General features: G+C 33.5%; 1 protein-coding gene and 2 long non-coding RNA genes across 7 annotated transcripts; 2 read left to right on the top strand and 1 right to left on the bottom strand.

Moving 5' to 3' along the window:
• LOC129453653 (single-pass membrane and coiled-coil domain-containing protein 3) lies at window positions 1-24,726 on the top strand. Of its 5 annotated transcripts, none has more exons than XR_012365732.1 (3): window positions 1-313; window positions 733-830; window positions 3,224-3,966. XR_012365732.1 is itself a non-coding variant. In XM_073861553.1 (3 exons), the coding sequence occupies exons 2-3, from the start codon at window positions 734-736 to the stop codon at window positions 24,649-24,651; spliced, it is 783 nt and encodes a 260-aa protein (XP_073717654.1). In that variant the 5' UTR covers window positions 108-313; window positions 730-733; the 3' UTR covers window positions 24,652-24,720. The 5 variants fall into 5 exon arrangements, 3 of the variants coding, with proteins under 3 accessions (XP_073717654.1, XP_073717655.1, XP_055074663.2); XR_012365731.1 differs by having other exon boundaries at window positions 24-313; window positions 730-830; XM_073861553.1 differs by lacking the exon at window positions 3,224-3,966 and adding an exon at window positions 23,966-24,720 and having other exon boundaries at window positions 108-313; window positions 730-830.
• LOC141359346 (uncharacterized) lies at window positions 11,104-12,204 on the bottom strand. The gene is made up of 3 exons (XR_012365791.1): window positions 12,057-12,204; window positions 11,654-11,787; window positions 11,104-11,495 (listed from the first exon to the last, which is right to left on the bottom strand). It is a non-coding gene; the product is annotated as an uncharacterized lncRNA (long non-coding RNA).
• Window positions 15,556-16,739, top strand: LOC141359238 (uncharacterized). Its single transcript, XR_012365648.1, has 3 exons — window positions 15,556-15,654; window positions 15,770-16,352; window positions 16,612-16,739. It is a non-coding gene; the product is annotated as an uncharacterized lncRNA (long non-coding RNA).
• Window positions 24,727-25,124: the final 398 nt, after the last annotated feature.

Below are 25,124 nucleotides of genomic sequence, written 5' to 3' on the forward strand. Positions count from 1 at the left end.
CAAAAAATGTGTTGCAAGTACCAGAGTGGCACACCTGAAATCAATGCAACTATAATTGCTGCGTAAGTTTTTAACAGATTGCATACCAAGAGTTGTTTACTACCAAATAATTCAACAGTAAATAGTTTTAGCTGTAAGTAAATGTTATACTTAATGAGGCATTTAAATTATATTAAATGTGAATGGGGACTTATAATAATGAATGTGTGTGTTGTGTTGCTCAAATAGTGTAATGTTACGTAATCACACTACACATGTTATCATATAACTGATGTTTTTGTGTTATTTTTTCACTTCTGCAGAACAAACCCAGGTGAGCAAGAACAAGTTTTTTATTGCTTAAAAAGGGAAATGTTTGTTTTCCAAGCTAACACAATTAAGTTCTTAAAAACGTTCCTTTTAAATCTCCTATTAATGTTATGCAAATGTACGAAACCTCCAAGTTTAACGTGGATATGTGAATATTAGAGGAATGTTACATTCTGTCATTTTTAAACGTTATGGCAATGCCATGTTTTAATGTTTTATCAGCATTTTAAACATCTGTTTTCTTTAAGTGTAAACCAGTGCATCACAGGAGATTGATTTATAAATTCACACAACTGTATACTTGCTGTATAGTTTTTAATTTTATAAGCATATGGTTATGTCTGCATTTATTATATTTATATTTAAGGGTATGTTATTGTTTTATGTGCTTGTATTTATGTTATTGTCTCTCTTTTAAAGAAGAATGTCTGAAAGAAGAGAGAACAATGTCCGTGAAAGTCAAGTGATGAGAAGCAACTTCCAAACGTTTCCCAACCAAATCGTTGAGGTTTTTCAGAATGGTTTGTCTTTCAGTCCAATCACTCTTAAACACTTTAAATCCTGCTGGGTTAAATATTGGACAGAACAAATGTTGGGTTTGCAGATGAGTTGCATTGTAACAATCTAGCACAGGTTTCTTTATTAACCCAAAATGTGTTCTGTTCAATATTTAACCAGCGTTTGGTCGAAAATAACCCAGCAGAATTTATAGTAAATGAGTTCACCCAAAAAGATTTTAAAATAATTTACCCTCATGTTGTTCTAGACATATATGCAGAGATGGGCATAAATACATGGGAATGTATTTCAAATACAAATACAAAATACTGTGTCAAAAAATGTATTTAAATACAAATACAAAATACTGTGAGGAAAAATGTATTTAAATACAAATACAGTATTTTGTATTTTGAAAATACACAAAATACATGTGAAATTGGTGATTATGTGCAAGTATCCCTATTAGGCTGAAATCTATCTGGGTCTATTTCTGAATGCCCAAAAGCATTTAGATGTGTGCAACTACTGGTATCAGACACTCTTCTGCAGGCAGGGGGAGGGGCGGGGCTGTGTTTCCTACCCTCCACCGCCACCTTCAGAGTGTGCTTGTAGCAGCTAGGAGGCTCCTCAGGTTGCAGCAACAGTTCAATTTGTCCAGTTAAAATTGTTCTATCACTGAAATAATTTTAGAGACATTATTTAAAGGTAAAAAAACTACATAGTGTTGCTTTAATGTAACAAAGACATCTCAAACAATGTCATCTTTGCAATAAAAATGACATAATTGAACAAATGACACTTAATGACAGTTGTCATAAACATCCATAAAATATCCTACATATTCATAACACGTGTCATGTTATGATTATGAATGTGTCATGTCAGCCTTATGAACACCCCTTCAAGTAAAGTGATGTTTTATAAAAACTTTTTCATGTGTCGTCAAAATGACCCACAACCTAATCAGTTTATATGTTAAGAAATCCATGGATTTACAAACGTCTCACGAGACAAATTATTCGGCAAACTAATTCCTCTCATTGCTGCTTTTTGATGGTTTTGAGAACAATTACTCACGAGTCGTCCTCTGTCATTTACAGAATTATACAATGAAAAGCACATCAAGCATAAAAGCCTTTTAGGTTTACACAGTTTTTCAATATTTAACTGTTCTTACCTGATGAATTAATACATGCCTATCTTTTTTCAATACTGTATGTGCAGTTAATCTTTGCACAGCATGTCATGAATGTGTTTGCATTTAGCCTAGTCCCATTTATTCCTTAGGATCCAAACAGGGATGAATTTAGAAGCCACCAAACACTTCCATGTTTTCCCTATTTAAAGACTGTTACATAGTTACACAAGTAAGTATGGTGGCACAAAATAAAGCGTGATTTTTAAGTGAATAAAAAATGAGAACTATATTGTATGGCGGAAGAGCACTTAGTTTGCAGCACTTCAACCTCTGGCGCAGTAACATCATTACTCATGTGAAGATGTTACTGCGCACTGAGGTCGAAATGCTGCAAACTATGTGCTCTTTCTCCATGCATTGAAAAAAGATAGTTATGTATTAATTTGTCTAAGTTGAGGTAAGAACATAGTAAAATATAAAAAAATTGTGGTTTTCCTTTAAGTCAAAAGTGAAGGCCAATTTGTCAGCGTTCCACACTCTGTCTCAGTCGTGCAATGTGCAAGTGTAGCGTGCAACTGCCTGCCAACGTGCAAGTGTGAATTTGAATTTCTTTTTGCGACAGTTATAACACAAATCACATCACACCCAATAATTCAATCGCCTTTGCTTTATTTCCCACTCCAACATTTCAATTATTGCCCACTAAAAGCTGCACAGATATATTTGCTTACCTGAACTCTGGTGTCTGGTCTGAACTAGTTGATGCATGAAAACAGCACCCTGACTGGTTGACTGGCTCAAAGTATTTTGAGTATTTTAAAAATACAAAAATACTCATCTTAAATGTATTTAAATACAAATTACATTTCATTTTTTTCAAAGGCTTTAAAATACAAAATACAAAATACTATTTTGTATTTCAAATACGTATTTTAAATACATGTATTTGAAATACTGCCCATCCCTGCATATATGATATTTCTTTCTAAATAAGATATTTTGATAAATAAGCACACAGCTGGTAGAAACTATTGATTTCCATATTAGGAAAAACAAATCCTATGGAATTAAATGGAAACTGTCGATTCTGTTTTTACAAATTTTATCAAAAATATGTATTATCACAATTTCATAGGATTTGTTTTTCATACTATGCAAGTCAACGGTTTCCACCAGATGTGTAGATGTGTGTCCAAAAATAACAACTATTCCCAAGAACTAACAAAAAATAACTGTTAATTGTTTGCTTAAATGTACTTTACTCCTCATCAACAGGTACCACCAGAATGCGGTCTTGGTTCTGTGCCAAAGAAGATGAAAGTAAGAAGAACTGATAAGATCTACGCAATCCCTTCACCACTACATACACAAATACTTCAACATCACTAACAGGCTGTCGGAGATCCTCAATACTCAGATGTATCAAAACATCTTACCTGCAGTCTCAGCGAATGACAGTGAAAGTATTGAGCAGAACTGTGTCAGGGTTAGACAGGTTATGAGCCAAATCCTTGACATTTGTGAAAGGGAGGACAAACATGTTCAGAAGAGCCTTGAACCTGCACTTTACGAAAAGATCGCCTTCTCTGTTGGGTCACTGGAAGAAAAGGCTGCATTGATAAAAGACGTGCATGATGAAACCATGGGTGTCTTGGGAAATGTCTTCTGTCCTGTAGTCACTTTTCAGCTGGCCAGAAGTAATCTGACGGACGTAATGCCTCCAGTGGAACTGCTTAAATCTCAGCCCGTTTCATCATTCGTCCTGCTGGGAGATCTCGAGCAGAGCAGTAAAACGATCACTAAGCTTCTGTGTGGATCGCAAAGCCATCAAACGAGCCTTGATGAAGCCATACAGTTAATGCAAGATCTCCTTTCTATTCTGAGGCCGCCCTGTGACTTCTACAATGATATTCTTTGTGAAGTGGAAGCCTATGTGAAGATCATATCCAAGAAGATGTAGGAGAGAATTTAAAAGTAATTCTGAGAGCATGGTAAATAAAAGAATGTTAAAAAGTAAACCGAGCCATTTACTTTTAATGTCTCACTGCTTTTCACTTAATATTACACAACTCCCAAATCTGCAAAAGAAATTTTAACTTGTTTGTTGGGTTGGTTTTCCAGACATGGTTTATCCTAGTCCCAGATTAAAATGCATGTTTGAGGTGTCCTAATTTAAAAAAAAAATGCATATCTTAACATATATCAATCAGTGCCATTGTTTTGTCTCGAGATGCACTTTTTGTAAGGCATGTTTGTAAAAACTACTTAAAGGGGTCATATTATGAGATTTTTTTTTTAAGATCTAAACAAAACTTTAGTGTCCCCAGAGTGTGTATGTAAAGTTTTAGCTCAAAATACTCCACAGATAATTTATTATAGCATGTTAAAATTGCTAATTTGTAGGCCTGAGCATAATTTAAAGGAACAGTATGTAAGAAATGTATATCAATTAATCATAAAATGGCCCTGATATGTCACTAGACATTAAGAAATAATTTTCATTTCAAATACTAATATCACTGACAACAGTGGTCTGGCCAGGATATTATCATTTAAAAAGTGGAGTTGCAGCCCTCAACTGATGTTATGTTGTCATTTTGTGTATTAGCCACCAGTTGTGTGATTGCAATACCAGTTTTGGCCACAATCCTACATACTGTTCCTTTAAAATGCAAATGGGCTGATGAAATGCAAACACTGATCACAATGATGATGGTTTGTTGTAATTGAAACTCAATTGTGCTGTCATTTATTTTCTCTCTTTCTCTCTGCACTACATGGCAGTACTGTGGTTGTATAGTGCAGACAAAGGGGGCGGTATTATTGTAATTCACCCTACTTCACAAAACAGGCAAAATCTGAACAATCTAATTTTTCACATGCTTACAGAAAATGGCTTACCCAAAGAAAGTTACTGGGTTGATAGAAGCACTGGGGACCCAATTATAGCACTTAAACATGGAAAAGTCTGATGTTCACGCTATGACCCCTTTAAATGTCCTGCACTGAAAAAAAGATTAAGTGGTCACAATCACTTTATTAAAGCTACATTTAAACAAACGAAAAATAGAAATACGAAACAAAACAAAAAACTTTTGTTTAACTGTAGCTTAAATAAATTAATTGCGACCACTTACCTTAAAAAATTGAGTAAATTGAATGAATAACTTTTTTCAGTGGGAAACTGCCCCATAGTGTGTGGAATCTCTTTTATAGAATAAACTTTGAAAACAATATTTAACCTTTGTTGTTAAATGTAGGATGTTGTTGTAGGAGTCCTCTAATGCAAAAATCAATGGGTTTTTACATTTTTTATATTTTGGTAAGTTTTTAAAATGTTGTAATATTACAGCATTGGGCCTTTGGTGTAGCAGAATTGCTGTGATTTCACTCACTGTCTTAACAAATGTTAACAACATCTAAGAGTTACTCTGCAGGGTGTACTGCTTATGTACCCCAATAATAGTATCCTATAAATCCATATACATAATCACACAATCATACGCATTGTAGATAAGACAGTCCTGTCTGGTAGCATTCTGAAATAAAAAACACACAGATTATTTCCATGCTTATTAATCTTAATGCAAATCAATTCCAATCACATTTATACATTTTAAATGATTCACACATTTCACAGAATTCACACAATATTGTCTGGCAAGCTTACTGTCCTATAATGCTAATATCACCTATTCCCCCCCACCGCAAGTTCCAGAAAATTATCACTTGTCCCTCCTACAGCAAATAGATATTTGAGCAAACAAAACCCAGACAAGAAAACAGGCCCAGCTAAGTTTATTTTATGAACAATACGATACAGATAGTTTCAAATATTGCTACATAAATACTTTCAAACTCTCAAATATATAATTTATTTCCTAAACATATTTAATCATCTTAAAACTTAGATTAAAACCCAAAATGGTATCAAAGACATTTAACATCAATATTATATTTTGTTGCTACATAAAATGATTAAAAAAAGGTGCACAGGTCAATTTTGCTACCCTACAGACCCAACGTTGTAAAATCACAATTATAATTTTTTCTCTTAGTTGTGCAGCCACTTCAAAAAAAATCTATGAATACAAGGATGGTTAGATTAAGGATCATGGATGGATGAATTTGTGGATATCTATCTATTATAGGCAGATATATAAATAATATCCATCTTTAGTATATTTCGAGCTGAATTTAAAAACAGTCACATTCCTATCTTACCATATTTGCGCTACTTACCTGACCAACGGTTGCCGGAAGCTGGTGGAAGGCTCGATATGCAGCACCAGTGCTGTGATTGGCTGAAACGCTCGGGGCACGGGGAGTGCCTTGAAGGCTTCGTTGAGGGCTTAAAACACCAACGACTCATGGCACATGTATTTTACAATTCTGGTTGCAGATATGTGCCAGCACCGATCCAGCACCGCCTGATCGTCAGTATCGGCTCAGATTCGTATTGCAGATCTGGACCAAATCAGTGTCAGACACGGCTAACGTCTTTCGGTTACCTATGGGAAAAGTGATCTGGGCCAGATCTGTAAAATGAACTGATGGCAGTAAGATGTTTAAGCTGAAACCTCTATCTGGCACGGATCTGGTTCACAATCATAAAACGTCTCTAAGATAGAAACGGAGGCAAGGTGCTTAAAACGGATCCGGGCCAAATGTAATTGCTATCTGGGTAGGGTGGCCATTTCTGTCAGTTCTGCCGGAAACGTCCTGAACAGGATTTCGGAAGTCGCGTTGGTTGTTCGCATTCGTCATCAAGGTTTAATTTCGGGTTCAATTTCAAAAAAGTAACATTTTACATTTCAAGGTAAGAATGAAACTACAATGATTGTATGTCTTAAAATAAATCATTCTTAATTTTCTAATGTATTTTAACTGAAATGTGAGAACCTCGATGACGTATGTGGTCGAGCAACAAACATTTTTGAAAACCCCTGGCAGGGTGAGGTTTCTCAGAAATGCTGGTTGCAGTGTTGTTGTGTAGACAGTAAAACCAGGTTTTTTTTCTTCTGATTAAGGCTTCTGATTGGCCAACGTGGCTTTACGATTAGGGTTATACCTCCACCTGCCGGTGTGGCATGCTCTTGACAGCGCGTGATAGCATGTTTTTGCACTTTCATGTAGGTGGAGATTGCAAGTTTAATTGCTTGCAGCCACAGTTGTTGTATCTTTATGTTTTTGAGATTCTGCAGGAATGCCGAAAAACTTAACGGCAGACCTGGTGACGATACCCAATAATACGCAACTCAATCTGCTGTAATGACTTTTCTGACCCCGACATGCGCTGTGGGAACAGCCTGTGACGTGACCTGTGAAGGGGTCTATAAGACTCTCTCGCTCTCGCTAGATACAATTACCCAGACAACAAATGGCTTGCCTGTGTACTTCACAATCTCCATCTACACCACATGCTTCAAACATTCTTATTTGACTGTAGACTTGTTATTCCTGTCATGCAGCTTCATATTTGGCAAAAGTAACTGATAATAAGAATTTGAATGCCTCAACATAAAATGGATTTCACTGTAGTCTTTCTTTTAAATCAGAATCTTTGATTGTCTTTAGACTGTAATTATATAATCCTTAATTCATTATCTCTCTTTTTACAAAGCACAATGAATTTGGCTGATTTCTTCTACCCTGAAAATCCAAAAATGAGGGAGACGCTTATCCGCAGAAGTCAAGAGATTGTAGAACTGATGAAGAACAACTTCAGAGCCACCAACCAACTCATTTATGTTCTGCAAAAACACTGGGGATTGTACTTCAATAAAATCAGCCTGAATGAGAAAGATACTGTTAAGGCCAACTGTGATGTATTCATTCAACGCATCCGTGAGATCCAGGCTCAGCTAGCGAAGATTGACAAGGAGCTGAGTAAGAAGCTGGAACCTGACTTATATGAGAAACTGAAGAAAAAAGATCTGTCTATTCCTGAACGTGCAAACGTTTCAGGAGTTCTTCGTGCAATTCAGTTTGGTGTTGCATTCAGTGCAATCTCTTTAGTAGTCGGTTCGTTATTTCAAATGATACCAACTCTGGCAAGCATAGCAGGCACATGTTTGGTCATTGCAACAGGGTTATTAGCCGGTGTTGTCTTTGGGGTGCTATTAATGGGGATCAATATGATTATTCAGGCCATTCTAGCTAGTTATGAGCGTGATCGGCTTAAGCAAGCTCTAAAAGAGTATGAAGATGCTTTAAAGGATTTCAGGCCAGCTTCTGAAAAATATCAAGATAGCATAATCGAAGTCAGGGTGACAATTCAACTTCAGGAGAAACGGAACTTATTTTCTTAAACATCAACATCATTGACTTTTCGTGTATGGTTTTTGTTTATATTGTCAGAAATGTTTGCTTGAATAATAAGCAAGCAAGCCATACCTACTGCATGACTGTTCAAAAATATTTGAATTTAAGTTTAAATGAACAATTTAGTAAATATGTGAAATGTAGACAAACAGTTACATATTTGAATACTTAAATAAAAGCACAAGTGTTATTTGCACTAAACATCCATGAATACTTCATTAGTCTCTGTTGTGTGTCGCCCACTACTGGAACAAGACATGAACTGAGGCTTTAAAGTGGTTAATTTACTAAAGTAGTACATCATGTCTTTACAGATAATTGAATAGTTAGTAAATGATTATATAATTTATAGTTTTCCTGCCAAGAGCTTAAAACTATTACAGTCACTTCATGTTTGAGCATTTGCCCTGGTGGTGTCATCAGACTCTTTGTCTCAGAAATGATCTTCCTCTTCTCTCTTCATCTCTCAATTTTCTGTTTTACAATCCTGTCATAAATCAACTGCCCTGACAACAGCAACATATTGTTAATATACCTTAGCAACCATCTAAAGCACTTCCAGACCCACCTTAGCAACCACTATAGTATCTAGCAAGCGCTCACAACAGCGAGCAGTTTAGGATGTGGTGAAGCAGTCAGATCAGACTGATAGTGATGACGATGACCAGCATGAGTTTCTCGCTGCAGATGTGTCTATAAACGAGTCTTGTGTAGCCCCATAAGTACTGGATTTGGTAAGTTATTTTTTTGTAAAAGTACTGCAGCAACACCTTAAACATTCATATACACGTGACTGAGAGAGATTATCTGATATTTACACAAGTGCTTATGTACGTAATTATTCAGATCAAATCAGCAACATGAGGATTATTCAGATTCAGCTCTGTAAGTTTATTACTTTTTAAATATTTGTTTCATGTTTGTTGTTTAATGCATTGTTAATATTTGTAATGTGGCAGATGTTTTATACAAATTATTTACACTGAATACATTTCAGACAGTCTATATGTTATAAAAAAGTGTCCTTTTCTTGTTTCTTATCTTGTAGATGTGTTAATGTGGTGTCAAGCTGTAGAGACTTTAGATCAACTAACAGATTTGGGACAAAATGTGACTATAAACTGTGATCTGGACTCAAATGAAGTTTATTGGATTTTACTGAAACAATCAGATTCTCATACAGTGATACTGCTGCGCTCATTCTCAAAATCAGCTTTTTACTTTAATAAAACATTTAAAAACAAATATTCAACACAATCTAAACACCGTCTGGTGATAAATAACATTACTGTAGATGAGTTAGGAGTTTATTACTGTATGAACAAAGATACACCTCCAAAACTCAGTAACAGCACAAGAATCCACATCATTGGTTAGTGTTTGTAATTAATTGCCAAGTTATTTAAACACGTTAAATAATTTACCAATTGTTTTGAAAAAATGAAAGTGTTGACAATCATTCATTATTAAAAAAATTATTTTCCTTTTAGAGCCGATTGAACTCTCAAAGTTATCTGTGTATCTGAATGAAATTTTAGTGAAGTGTGTAGAACACAATGAGACACAATGGCACTTTATCATCATTATATCTGCTCTTCCGATCATTATCATCACTGGTGAGTTATTTTTATTTAACTCATACAATTAAATATACAGTATTGTAATAATATTCATGTTATACTGTTTATTTCTCCAGTAGTTAGTTGTTACTCTAAAGAAAAAGTAAAGCTTCAGGATACTAAACATGTGTATATAAAACAACACGAAGAGATGAGCCGAGTACAGGTAAACTATCTTAATATATATATATATATATATATATATATATATATATATATATATATGTTAATAATATAAGTGTTTTATTATTTGATTTCTGTAAGACTATTGTAAAATAAACTACAGTGTTAAACTTGTATATTGTAATTATTTTAAATGTTTATATTGCTGTATGTTCAGTACACTGCAGTGAGATTTTCAACATGTGAGGAGTCTGAAGACACTCGAGTCGACTGAACTTCTGCTCATATTACGGTTTCATTTCTTATAATGTTTAATAAAGTATCAACGTTATCAGTTAATGTTGCTTATAAAGCCATATATCATGAATAAATAATCTTTGTGAAATTTACCATGATTTACTGTGGTAACTGCTGTAGAGGTTGTAATGTTTTTTGATTGTTGATTGACAACATAACTTGATGGTTGGACTCGATGTTTAAATAAAGATCAGGTGTTGATATTCAACAGAAAACCACTGAAGACAAATGACAAAAATATACTATGACTAAATTATTCATGTGAATGTTTTGCATCGACCCTTTGTTGGGTTTAATCTTTGTATTGGTCTGTTTTTCTGTCAATTAAACAAAATAATAATAATAAACTTATCAAGTGTAAAGGTTTTATTTCATATGTAACAAATGTGTGACACTGAATGTAAAGGTCGAGGTTTACAAACAATGAACATTTCTTCATGAAGTATAAGACAAAGTTTAAACCACAGCAGCAATACTGAAATACTGATCTGTTTCCATTTGAGGTTTAGAAAACCATGAGCATTGTTTTACAAACACGTTAAAAGATTTCAGCAAAACACCAAACTCGGTTGAAGGTTAAACCACCAGTCTAGTTAAAGGTGAGACTCTATTAGTAGTTTTAAAGTGACCAAACCAGTGGAAAACATCTCTGGGTTTTGTTAAACATTGTTGCTAAAACAAAAATACAAAAAATTATCATCTGCTGTTACAATTAAAAGTACAAAAAAAATAAAAATAAAAACAGTATATTAGAAACACAAAACAATGTTTATTTTGTTTGACAGAGTTTCCTTTTTTTATTGAAATAAACATTCATTTTACTATTTTGTACAGAAAATAAACTTTAAACAATACTACACAATTGCTTATATACAAAACTAATAACCAACAACAAAAATTTTTAAAGTTTAAAGTATTTTCTTTTGTGATGAAAGACACTCAAAAAGATGAGTTCAGTGTGTGGTTACTTGACGCTTAGTTTCAGAGTGAAATCAAATTGTTAGTTTTCCAAGATGTTTTCTAGCTAATTTAAGTTATTTAATTCATACTTGTTATTAATTGTAAGTGTATATAAGTATAAAATCAAGAATACTCTTGTGTTTAAGTTTTTGGCGTCCTTATAGCATAGCTGCTGTCATTGTTTGGCTGAGTTTTTACACCGCTTGGAAAACCACCGTCACATACTGAAAGATTAACAGGAGAATCTATATTAACATTTAAACAACAATTGTGCCTTAAACTAAATGTATGTTTCACAATGTAATCAAACCAGTATTGTACTGTGATTTGATTGCACTCATTTAATATAATGAATATAAGTAATGCCAGTTAATGGTTTTACCTGTTGTTGGTTTGGGTGTTGATGTTGTTCTTGTGTCAGGTGTTTTATAAAATCAGTTTTATAAAGTTGTCCTGAACTGTTTCCAGATCTGATCCAACAACTATTATTAACAGCACAAACAGCTACCACCAGACCTGGTTTTGCACAATTTTATCACATTTTTAGATAATAAACAATGCATGCATAATACTTATAAATTAACTAGGAAAATGATGTTATATTTTTAAACAGAAAGTATGATGTAACATTGCAGGTCATCTATGCCTAAAGTTATGAATTAGCCCCCTTATGAATTATCTTTATTTAGCCCCCTTAAAAATATTTTTACACAATTACCTCTAATAATACAACATCATTATAGTTTTAAAATCACATGACTGTATTGAATAGCTAAAAATATCACCTGTAATGAACAGAAAAACAATCATCAGACCAGAAATGAGGATGACAGTTGTGAATTGTGTTGAGTTTTGCTCAGTTACAGTTATCTGATTGTTGCTCTGATGTATTGTTGGAGGTTGTTTGATTGTTTTACTGAATTCACTCGGTTGAGTTGGTTCTGTAAATAAAGTTTGTTTTGTTACAGCAGTCACTGTTAGTGTCAGTCTACTACATTAATATATGAAGTGTTTGGTTCCAAAATGAGATAACTCCGCTTTAAACATTTTTGTCAAAACATGTTTATTATCATGTTATCATGTTTTTATTGTGTTTTATTGTGCTATTTATCTGCATTTTATTAGTTACGAAGGCTTAAATCAAAACTAATCAACTCAACTGCAGTTATGCACAATAAAAAAACAAGATTTTGGAAAATTTTAAAAACAGAGGTCATCTCATTTTGGAACCAAACATTTACATAACTAAAAATGTACTTACCGATGATGTGCAGTCTTGTGCTGTTACTGAGTTTTGGAGGTGTATCTTTGTTCATACAGTAATAAACTCCTAACTCATTTACAGTAATATTATATATCACCAGACGGTGTTTAGATTGTACTGAATATTTGTTTTTAAATGTTTTATTAAAGTAATGGGCTGATGTTCGGTTTGAGAATGAGCGCAGTATCACTGTATGAGAATCTGATTGTTTCAGTAAAATCCAATAAACTTCATTTGAGTCCAGATCACATTTTATAGTCACATTTTGCCCCAAATCTGTTAGTTGATCTACAGTGACTGCAGCTTGACACAACATCAACACATCTACAAGACAAGAAACAAGAAAAACACACATTTATAATAACATATGGACTGATTAAACTCTAAAACATCTGCCACAAATATCAACAATGCATTCAACAATGAACATGAAACAAATATTTAACACGTAATAAACTTACAGAGCTGAATCTGAACAATCCTCATGTTGCTGCTTTGATCTGAATAATTCGTACATAAACACTTGTGTTAATATCAGATAATCTCTCTTAGTCATGTGAATGTGGTTAGTTGTGCCGCTGCATTGCCTAGCAAAACAGATTACCAAACAAATCCAGCAGAGAATACACAAGACTCGACCCCATCCGCAGCGAGAAACCCATGCCGGTCATCTGACTGTCTTACCACATCACAAAAACAGCACATGTGTATGCATGTCATCAGAATATGTAGACTGTATACTCCCAATTGCTGTTATAATTTGTTGCTATAGGTGCTTACTCCTCATCAAATATATTACTGCCTCAATTCAAGTTTAAGTTTCTCAGTAGAGGGCGCCAGACAACAAAGAGACTAATAAACAACACATGACTCCTCTTCAATACATGAGGATGCTAAAGGGAGTCTTTTAAGCTGTCTGTCTGTCTGTATGTCTGTCTGTCTGTCTGTCTGTCAGTCTGTCTGTCTGTCTGTGAGTTTGACTTCCTCTTAGTGGTTTGTGTCAAATGTCTGAAGCTGCATCTCAGTGTATTTGTGAAAAAAACAAGAAACATTCATGTGAAAGCATTTTAAGAGATCAACATGAAGATCATTCAGCTTCTAATATGTAAGTCTACAAACTATAACTGCTTTAAAAATAATTTATTTTTTGTGAAATTTATAATACTTTTTTATTATTTTGATAATTATTTAGATCTGCACATATTGTGTCAAGCTGCGGAGACTTTGAATCAACTCACAGATTTGGGACAAAATGTGTCTATAAACTGTGATCGTGATGAAGAAGAGATTTATTGGTTATTACTGAAAACACCAGATCCTCCTGTGATGATATTACGCACTTTATCATCAACATTTTTTCTCTTCAACGCAACATTCAGACACAAATATTCACTTCAATCTAAAAATCATCTGTTTATAAATAACATCACTATTGATGAATTAGGAGTTTATTACTGTATGAGGAAAGGTACACCTCCAAAATTCAGCAGTGGCACCAGACTACATGTAAATGGTAAGTGTCTGTGATTCTTCTGTAATTATTAAAACAGCTTAAAGCTCAACACATAACATTACCAATCATTAGATTTGACTTTAAATCTTTATTCACAGAAGACTCATCAGTTCAGATTGAAGTTGATTATATTCATCAGAATCATACAGTAGTCAAATATATTGAACCGAATCAAACACAATGGATGATTATTATTCTCATATCTTCTCTATTAAATGCTCTTCTGATCATTGTGGTCATCGGTGAGTTATTTACTTTGAGAAAATATTCAGTAATGTGCCTCCATATTTAAAAGAGTTTAACACAACTTCTCTGTTTGTTAGCTTGTGTGTGTTATTACTGTAGAGAAAACACAAAACATCAAGATAAAAGATTACAACAGAGTCAGTTTGTGTCTCCAGATCAACTTCAAGAGTCAAAGAGCTTTACACTGGTAAATCACACAAAACACATTAAAACATCTCATGTAAATAAATCATTGATTTGATTATCAAGTTTATTGTTTAATAGTTTCACACTGTTAATCAGTTGGTTATATTTCTGCTCATACTAACACTAGTAGTTCTTCTATGACTCTTTCAGTACACCGCTGTGAGCTTTTCAACATCATGAAGAGTCTGAACACAGTCAAGTCAACTCTGACATCTTGTGATTAATTTAATGATGTGCTTGATCCTGTTGGTTGTAAAATGTTAGGAAATAAAAAAATAAAGTTGTTTGAAATAAACTGGGAATAAAATGGAAAACTTTAAACTTTTACTGTGGTGATTTGCCAATGCACTATTATAACACTGTTACAAAATTCTGAAATATAACACTCAAATAAAAATGCTTATTTAGATAACTGTGGATGAATAAGATGGTCGCAATTCTGTAAAGACTTAAACTTTTATAACACAACCAATAGACATTTACTTGCACCTCCTCATTTTTGCACTCCTCATGTGGATTAATACCACTAAAACAAAAGGTTTACATTTCCTATTTGTAAGTACTCACAACCCTGAAATGAACACAATCTGTGAAATCTCTAACATTAATCATTATTTAAACAATACATTTTTTACATAGATCTTAATAAACCAAAACCCTCTTACTGGCAGCACTTATCTGTGTTTAAATCACTGGTTTAAATTTATATATTATTATACTGATTATATTTTTTCTGTAGCTCATTTAGTTGACCATTGGCCATTTGTTTTAATTCAAATATATGGAAACACTTTACAATAATGTAGTATTTGTTAACATTATTTATATGTTAACAATGCACAATGAACTAACATGGATAATTGTTTTAGCATTAACTATAACATTAACAAAGATGAATGAATGATGAAAAAATATTTATATCTGCCAAATGCATAAATAAATAAATAAGTATTTAGAAATGACAGACAGTCTGTTTGGCTTTTATAAGTCTGTTTTTAATGTGTCATCAGTTATTTGGTTATTAATAATAGTCGTGTTCATTTACCACAGATATGTGCTGATACCACACAGAGATGTTTTTTCCTGTCTGGTCTCTGCAGTAGAGGTTTTATTTAAACGCTGTAGAGAGAAGCAGTTTTCAACAACAACATGAAGATTATTCAACTTCAGTTTTGTGAGTTTATTATAAATGTTTTGACTATCTTTATATACTTTTGTAAACTTGAAATTTTTTGTTATAAATTAGTTTGTAAAGCGGTCATCTTATTATGTATTTTATTATCTTATAGATGTGTTAATGTTGTGTCAAGCTGCAGAGACTTTATATCAACTGATAGATTTGGGACAAAATGTGACTATAAACTGTGATCTGGACTCAAATGAGGTTTATTGGATTTTACTGAAACAATCAGATTCTCATACAGTGATACTGCGCTCATTCTCAAACCAACCTTTACCTTTTTACTTAAATAAAACATTTAAAAACAAATATTCAGTGCAATCTAAACACCGTCTGGTGATATATAATATTACTGTAGATGAGTTAGGAGTTTATTACTGTATGAACAAAGATACACCTCCAAAACTCAGTAACAGCACAAGACTGAACATCATCGGTAAGTACATTTTCTCATTCAGTTACGTAAACATATTAATGTAATGTAAAGTAAACTGACAGAAATAGTGACTGCTAAACTGTACAAACTTTATTTACAGAACCAACTCAACCGAGTGAATTCAGTAAAACAATCACACAACATCCAACAATACATCAGAGCAACAATCACACAACTGTAACTGAGCAAAACTCAACACAATGCACGACTTTCATCCTCATTTCTGGTCTGCTGAATGTCTTTCTGATCATTACAGGTGAGATTTTTAGCTATTCAATACAGTCATGTGATTTAAAATTATAATGATGTTGTTTTATTAGAGGTAATTGTGTAAAAATATTGTTAAGGGGGTCTAAATAAAGATAATTCATAAGGGGGCTAAATTATAATTTTAGGCATTGACCTGCAATGTTACATCATACTTTCTTAAAATATAACATAATTTTCCTGGTTAGTTTATAAGTCTGCATGCATTGTTTATTCTTTTAATATGTGATAAAATTGTGCAAAACCAGGTCTGGTGGCAGCTGTTTGTGCTGTTAATAATAGTTGTTGGATCAGATCTGGAAACAGTTCAGGACAACTTTATAAAACTAATTTTATAAAAAAGCTGACACAAGAACAACATCAAGACACAAACCAACTACAGGTATAACCATTAACTATCATTACTTATATTCATTACATTAAATGATTGCAAACAAACCACAGTACAATACTGGTTGGATTACATTGTGAAACATAAATTTAGTTTAAGGCGCAATTGTAGTTTAAATGTTAATATTGATTCTCCTGTTGATCTTTCAGTATGTGACGGTGGTTTACCAAGCGGTGTAAAAACTCAACGCAGCCAACACAACAGTACCTATGCTATAAGGATGCCAAAAACATAAACAAAAGAATATTCTTGATTTTATACTTATATACACTTACAATTAAATACTTTAAACTTTAAACCTTTTTGTTGTTGGTTATTGGTAGTTTTTTATAGCAAAAGCAGTTGTGTAGTATTGTTTACAGTTTATTTTCTATACAAAAAAGTAAAATCAAAGTTTATTTAAATAAAAAAGAAACTCTGCCAATCCAAATAAACATTGTTCTGTGTTTCTAATATACTGTTTTTATTTTATTTTTTGGAGTTTTAATTTTGTATTTTTGTTTTTAGCAACAAAACTCATGTTTAACAAAACCCAGAGATGTTTTCCACTGGTTTGGTCACTTGAAAACTACTAATAGAGTCTCACCTTTAACTAGACCAGTGGTTAAACCTTGAACCGAGTTTGGTGTTTTGCCGAAATCTTTTAACGTGTTTGTAAAACAGCGCTCATGGTTTTCTAAACCTCAAATGGAAACAGGGCAGTATTTCAGTATTGCTGCTGTGGTTTAAACTTTGTCTTATACTTCATGAAGATGTTCATTGTGTGTAAACCTCGACCTTTACATTCAGTGTCACACATTTGTAACATATGAAATAAACCTTTACACTTGATAAATTTGTATTGCCATTTATTTTGTAATTTGACAGAAAAACAGACCGATACAAAGATTAAACTCAACAAAGGGTTGATGCAAAACATTCACATGAATAATTTAGTCATAGTATATTTCTGTCATTTGTCTTCAGTGGTTTTCTGTTAAATATCAACACCAGATCTTTATTTAAACATCCACAACATCGAGTCCAACCATCAATTACCAGTTGTCAATCAACAATTAAAAACAAAAGACATCACAACCTCTACAGCAGTTACCACAGTAAAACATGGTAGATTTCACAAAGATGATTTATTCATGACTTTATAATCAACATTAACTGATAACATTGATACTTTATTAAACATTATAAGAAATGAAACCGATAGAAGAGCAGAAGTTCAGTCGACTCGAGTGTCTTCAGACTCCTCACATGTTGAAAATCTCACTGCAGTACTGAACAAACAGCAATATAAACATTTAAAATAATTACATTATACAAGTTTAACACTGTGATTTATTTTACAATAGTCTTACAGATATCAAGTAATCAAAACGCTTATATTATTATCACATAGTACAGTAACAGTACTGTGCATAAATCTTAGGCCACCATGCCAGCAATAATTTGTTGTTTTTGAACAAATTAAAAATTAAATCCTCATTTCTAATCAAAAGACTTCAGGACTTTAGTCTGTTTAAAAAGCTCAAGATGTGTTTAATGCCAGGAGAGGTCAACATTACTGACTGATGCCTGAAGAAGAAAAGAGTTTTTTTGTTCATTTTGTGTACATGTTTACTGTATTTTCTGTTTATATCTTAATAAATGAAAACTTTGCTAAAACAACAAAGCTGATGGTGGTGGCCTAAAACTTTTGTACAGTACTGTATGTATATATTAAGATTTTACCTGAACTCGGCTCATCTCTTCATGTTGTTTTATATACACATGTTTAGTATCCTGAAGCTTTAATCTTTCTTTAGAGTAACAACTAACTACTGGAGAAATAAACAGGATAACATGAATATTATTACAATCACATTACTGTTTTAATTGTGGGAGTTAAATAAAAATAACTCACCAGTGATGATAATGATCAGAGCGTTTAGTAGCGCAGATATAATGATGATAAAGTGCCATTGTGTCTCATTGTGTATACACTTCACTAAAGTTTCATTCACATACACGGATAACTCTGTGAGTTCAGTCGGCTCTGAAAGGAATATATTTTTTTATTTTAATAATGACTGATTGTCAACACTGTCATCTTTTTCCAAAAGAATTGGTAAATGATTTAAAGTGTTTACATAACTTGGCATTTATTTATAAACACTGGCCGATGATGTGCAGTCTTGTGCTGTTACTGAGTTTTGGAGGTGTATCTGTGTTCATACAGTAATAAACTCCTAACTCATCTACAGTAATATTATATATCACCAGACTGTGTTTAGATTGTGTTGAATATTTGTTTTTAAATGTTTTGTTTGGGGGAAGGGCGGATGTTGGGTTTGAGAGTGAGCGCAGCAGTGTCGCTGTGTGGGAGTCTGGTTGTTTCAGTAAAATCCAATAAACCTCATTTGAGTCCAGATCACAGTTTATAGTCACATTTTGTCCCAAATCTGTTAGTTGATCCAAACTCTCTGCAGCTTGACACCACATGAACAGATCTAGAGTCAAAATAATTTTATAAAAGTATTATAAATTTCACACCGAATAATGTATTATTATTTAAACACTTATAGTTTATAGACTTACAGATTAGAAGCTGAAAGATCTTCATGTTAATCACTTGCTTTTGCATGAAGGTTTCTTGTTTCTTTCACAAAGACACTGCGATGCATCTTTACTTGAGACCAAAGTGAGAGACATTTCACACGAACCACTGAGAGGAAGTCATCATGAAACACTCCCTTTAGCACCCTCATGTGTTGGGTTTTGTATTTATTCATCAATCTAGTCAAACAATAACACTGACAGATTCCCAGAAACTGAGCTTTAGTTTGATCTACCAAAATAAAGTCTGCATAGGTTTTATCCCAAACCACTGACCCACACAGTTTTATTAAGACATTAAATGTTGAACAGCTGGGTGCAGTTGCCCTCCACCGACTGCGTTGATGAAAGCACGATGGGAAAAGACTTGCTGATGACACAGCTTAATGTTCATTGGCACAGAGATGTCAGCTGATGACTTCTTACTTCTAAAAACTTACGAACTATAGTAGTTTTTATTTTTTTTTTCAACTTATTATTGACTTATGACATTTATATTTTAATAACTTTTGTATTTTGTATTGCAACCGTCTGCTCTCATCTAAATTTCAGTTGAGACAAGCCACATCTCAAACAAGCCTAGGTATAACATATGATGACATCATAATGGGTGATGATGTCACAATGTCAATGTTGTCATAAAATATGGTGATGTCCTAATGGGAATCTATGTCATAATATATGATGGAGTCATAATAGATTAAATCATAATGGGTGATGATGTCGTAGTTGGTTTATGATGTCACGATGATGATGATGATAATGTCGATTACATTATAATGGATGATGATGATGACATAATGGCGCATAATTGGCCATGATGTCATAGTGCACAGCTTCCCTGTCAAACAAATGTATTTATTGAATAAAGTATCAAAAATCTAAATATTGAGTGGTGATAAACAAAAGACTAACAAGCTACAAGTGCCTTGATTTTACAGCTAATTAGCTAAAATATGAATACAGATTATTTTTGTCTTTAACATGCATGACTCTGCAATATTATTATGGCCATATAGGCTGTACTTAATGGTAAATTTTTAATGGGGCCACGGAAGTGAGGTGGCTCCGGTGGGTGAACAACTGCCTATTGCCCTCACAGTCTGCAGTGCCCCCTTTGTTTATAAAACTGCACTGTAAGACTGTGTAACTGGATTGAACCTTATTATTTATGCATTTAGGAAAGTGCGTAATGCATTCATGACCCTCTTGCTGCATTAAACAGTCTATGTTCAGTCTTCAGATGCTGCTTTTGTGCTTTTTGTCTGCAGTGAAAAGACTAGTGACAAATTTATAGTGTCACATGTCATATAGATATATAGATCTAACTTTATTCTTAATAAATCGAGGAGTGGGGTGTATTTTCTCACTTGACAACCTGCCCCCACAAAACGTCTGTGCACAGCCAATGTATTAACCTTTAAACTTTTGAAATAACCATGTGTTACAGCTTCCCTAATTCTATTCTGATTTGTTGAAAGTTCATGTTATGAACTGTAGGGGGCAGAAAGGTGCAAAATGTGGTTTGTTTTTATCTAAAGACAAATCATTTTCTGTCTGGATTTCCTGTGAATGCAGACTCTCGTAATAAGTTAAGATACCTTTTACATGCAAGGAGTTGTTTGCTAAAGTAAGTAAACAACAATTGAACAGTAAACAGTTTTAGCTGTAACTTAATGAGGCATTTAAATGATAGTACATGTAAATGGGAACGTATAATAGTGAATGTTTGTGTGTTGCTCAGTGTCACATTCAGTGTAATCTTGTAGGTAATCACACTACGCAAATAACAAATGTTTCATTTATTTTTTTAAATAAGAAAAAACTCGTTGCACTTTAAAGAAACAGCAGTGACACATCCTGTATACCATGAGGATTACAGTACTTTGGCAGATCACTGATTAAGACGAGAGCCACCTCCGTCTCCAAAATTTGAAGATTTTAGTTTGTTTTTTACACAGTTTGGTGCATCATAATGAAAGTGAAAATAACACAGTGCTATATAAAGGTGTAACGGTTTTATTTGTAACCAGTTCAACACTTCAGCTGAATGAATAAACATCAGGAGTGTGTTAAAGACCTGAATCACAAACAGCACAAAATACACCAGAGATCTTCAGTTCTTCAGAACAAACCCAGGTGAGCAAGAACAATATTTTGAGGTCTTAAGGTTATTTATGTATTGCTTTGTTTTTCCCAGTTAACAAAATGAAGTTCCAAGAATGTTCCTTAAAAGCTCATATTAATGTTAAGCAAATGTTCAAAACCTTCCAAACATTCTATAGCAATGTAATGTTTTAATGTTCTCTCAACGAGATTGATTTATATATTCACACTAATGTATACTAATTTTGTGACGCATATGGTTATCTCTGCATTTATTATTATTTTTTATATTTAAGACTGAAAAAAAATAGTAAATTCTATTAAAAAAGAAATTTGTAAAAACAAAACAAAAAATGTAAGTATTTCTAAATTAATACATTATTGAGTAAATTAAAAAAAAAATCTCTTAATAAAGTAAGAGTTGAAAATGCTTTGTTTCATTTGAATATTAACAAATGTTAAGGTGGAATGAGAGATTAAAAAACTATTGGGTTAAACTTAATTTTAGTATATAGAAATTAAACCATTAAATTATTCTGGTTGCACATAATTAAATTCAGTGTACTACACATAAAAAATAGTAAATTATACTGAAATTTATGAATATAATTAATCTGAAATTACTTAACAAATATAAGTACAACCAACTTAAAAATATATCTGGATTTAGATACATTTATTTTGTGCAACCCTTTAACAATTAAGATAATTCAACAAAACTTTTTTTTAGTGTATGCTATTGTTTTCAAACATTTACCTTTATTACCTGAAATTCCTATTTTATTGTCTCTCTTTTAAAGGAGAATGTCTGAAAGAAGAGAAATCAATGTCCGTGAAAGTCAAGAGTCTCAGGAAGGGATGAGAAGCAACTCCCAAACCTTTCCCAACCAAATCGTTGAGGCTTTTCACAATGGTTTGTCCTTCAGTCCAATCACTCTTAAACAATCTAAATTTTGATAAATATAGGTCGGGTAATAAATAAACCTATACCGGGTTATTGTTAACCCAGTGCTTCTCAATTATTTTCTGTCACCCCCCCCCTAGGAAGAAGTAAACATTTCGCGCCCCCCCAACTCTCCGCCGCGACTGTAAATACTATAATTTGTCTATAAAATGACACATCTGCAAAACATTGTATCCTTATTAACATTAAAGAAAACCCACAAAAAAATAAATATCAATTAACGTACAACAAAGAATAACTTTATTAACATTGTTTTTTAGTCCGTAACAGAAAAGACTTAAAATACATCAATTTGCCTGAAATAAAAAAATCAATCCTTATTTACAGTTTAATATTTTTTGACCATTTGATACTGAAAAATTAAATAAAATATAATCAATAAATAATAATAAAAAACTCAAGCGGCTTATCAGCGTGATTGGGGTGTAATTCTTTAAGTGACGGTGCAAAAAATCACTTTCTGAAAAAGTATTTTCCCCGGGGTCTTGCACGCCCCCCCCTCTGGTGTCGCTTCGAGTCCCCTGGGGGTCCTGCCCCACTATTTGAGAAGCACTGTGTTAACCTAACCTTGAGCTGAAACAACCCATCATGCATTACATGCAGGTTTCTTTATTAATCACTTGTTCTGTCCGATATTTCAGCCCAGTCGTACAAAATTTTGTGATATAGTCACGTAACATTTTGAGTATTTTTTCATGATATTTTCACGATTTTTTTTGTGATCCTATCACGAATTTCTGTGTGCAATTGTCACGTATTGGTTTCTCAATTGTTTTGTCCTATTTTCTTACCCTTGGTATTTCGGTTTAGGGTTAGATTTACATAAAATGGCATCCACCCAAACCCAACTCTAACCCTAACGCCAGGTGACAATCAATGGTTTAAAAATCAGAAAATAAAAAAAATAATTCAGAATTTTTTTTATAAACCAATACTTAAAGTGACATCCTAACGCAAACACCAAATCTAACCCTAAACCGAAGCAGCAATAGTTTGAAAATAGGAAAAAGCAGTTGAGTAACCAATACATGACAATTATACGTAAACAGAAATTCGTGATATCACGAAAAAACGTGGAAATTCATGAAAAATATAATGAAAAAAATGAATCAAAAAGTTACGTGACTATATTACACAATTTCGTGGACTGGGTAGGATATTTACAGTACCCAGTTTTGGGTAAAAAAACAACTTAAAGCAACACTATGTACTTTCCATGTAAAAATGACTTACAGCTCCCCCATGTGGTTGAAAAGCGCAACAGTGCATGATATCAGCCTGATATCAGACACTCTTCTGCAAGCAGGGGGAGGGTCGGAGCTGTGTTTCCTACCCTCCACTTTCAGAGTGTGCTTGTAGCAGCTAGGAGGTTGCTCAGGTTGCAGCAACAGTACGATTTGTCCAGTTAAAAGTTGTTCTATCACTGAAATAATATTAGAGACATTATTTAAAGGTAAAAAACTACATAGTGTTGCTTTAATTCACAAGAACTAACAAAAATGTACCATGTTAATTGTTTGCTTAATAAATGTACTTTACTCCTCATCAACAGGAAGCACCAGAATGCGGTCTTGGTTCTGTGGCAAAGAAGATGAAAGTAAGAAAGAAGAACTGATAAGATCTACGCAATCCCTTCACCACTACATACACAAATACTTCAACATCACTAACAGACTGTCGGAGATCCTCAATACTCAGATGTATCAAAACATACCTGCAGTCTCAGCAAATGAAAGTGAAAGTATTGAGCAGAACTGTGTCAGGGTTAGACATGTTATGAGCCAAATCCTTGGCCTATGTGAAAGGGAGGACAAACTTGTTCAGAAGAGCATTGAACCTGCACCTTACGAAAAGATCGCCTTCTCTGTTGGGTCACTGGAAGAAAAGGCTGCAGTGATAAAAGATGTGCATGATGAAAACATGGGTGTCTTGGGGAATGTCTTCTGTCCTTTAGTCACTGTTCAGCTGGCCAGAAGTAATCTGACGGATGTAATGCCTCCAGTGGAACTGCTTAAATCTCAGCCCGTTTCATCATTCGTCCTGCTGGGAGATCTCGAGCAGAGCAGTAAACTAATCACTAAGCTTCTGTGTGGATCGCAAAACCATCAAACGAGCCTTGATGAAGCCATACAGTTAATGCAAGATCTCCTTTCTATTCTGAGGCCGCCCTGTGACTCCTACAATGATATTCTTTGTGAAGTGGAAGCCTATGTGAAGATCATATCCAAGAAGATGTAGGAGAGAGTTTAAAAAGTTAAAGTAAATAAAAGAGTAAACATAGCAAATTTATTTTTAACATGTGCTACACTGCTTTTAACTTAATTTACAAATCTACAAAAGAAAATTAAACTTCTTGTGTAAGTAAATGTGTGTGACGTCTTTTTATCTGGAGTAATGTGCTGTCAAATGAAAAAATGGTTCCAGGCTGGGGCAGTACCCTTTAAAACGGTCCTAATGGACCAGATATATACAGGGTTTCCCGCAGAACATTTCAGTTCAGGCGGCCCGCCTAAACTCGGAAACCCTACCGCCTTAACTAGGTCGGACAAAAAAAAATTGTAAGCACATAGTTGATGGCCCCCATTGACTTTCATGTCAAAATAATAGCAGTGTTCTAATAAAAGCGAATAAAGTGCAAACATTTTAAAAATAATAATAATAATAATACATTTTATTTGTATTGCGCCTTTCTTACACTCAAGGTGCTACAA

Source organism: Misgurnus anguillicaudatus, chromosome 23 (assembly GCF_027580225.2).
Source record: "Misgurnus anguillicaudatus chromosome 23, ASM2758022v2, whole genome shotgun sequence".
Taxonomy (NCBI): domain Eukaryota; kingdom Metazoa; phylum Chordata; class Actinopteri; order Cypriniformes; family Cobitidae; genus Misgurnus; species Misgurnus anguillicaudatus.

Bases quoted from the DNA above. Each gene is read 5' to 3' on its own strand.
- LOC129453653 (XM_055218688.2), top strand. From the start codon at position 21,394: ATGAATAAACATCAGGAGTGTGTTAAAGACCTGAATCACAAACAGCAC. The intron at 21,483-22,249 runs GTGAGCAAGAAC...TCTCTTTTAAAG, and splicing joins GTTCTTCAGAACAAACCCAG to GAGAATGTCTGAAAGAAGAG. The intron at 22,363-23,965 runs GTTTGTCCTTCA...CCTCATCAACAG, and splicing joins CGTTGAGGCTTTTCACAATG to GAAGCACCAGAATGCGGTCT.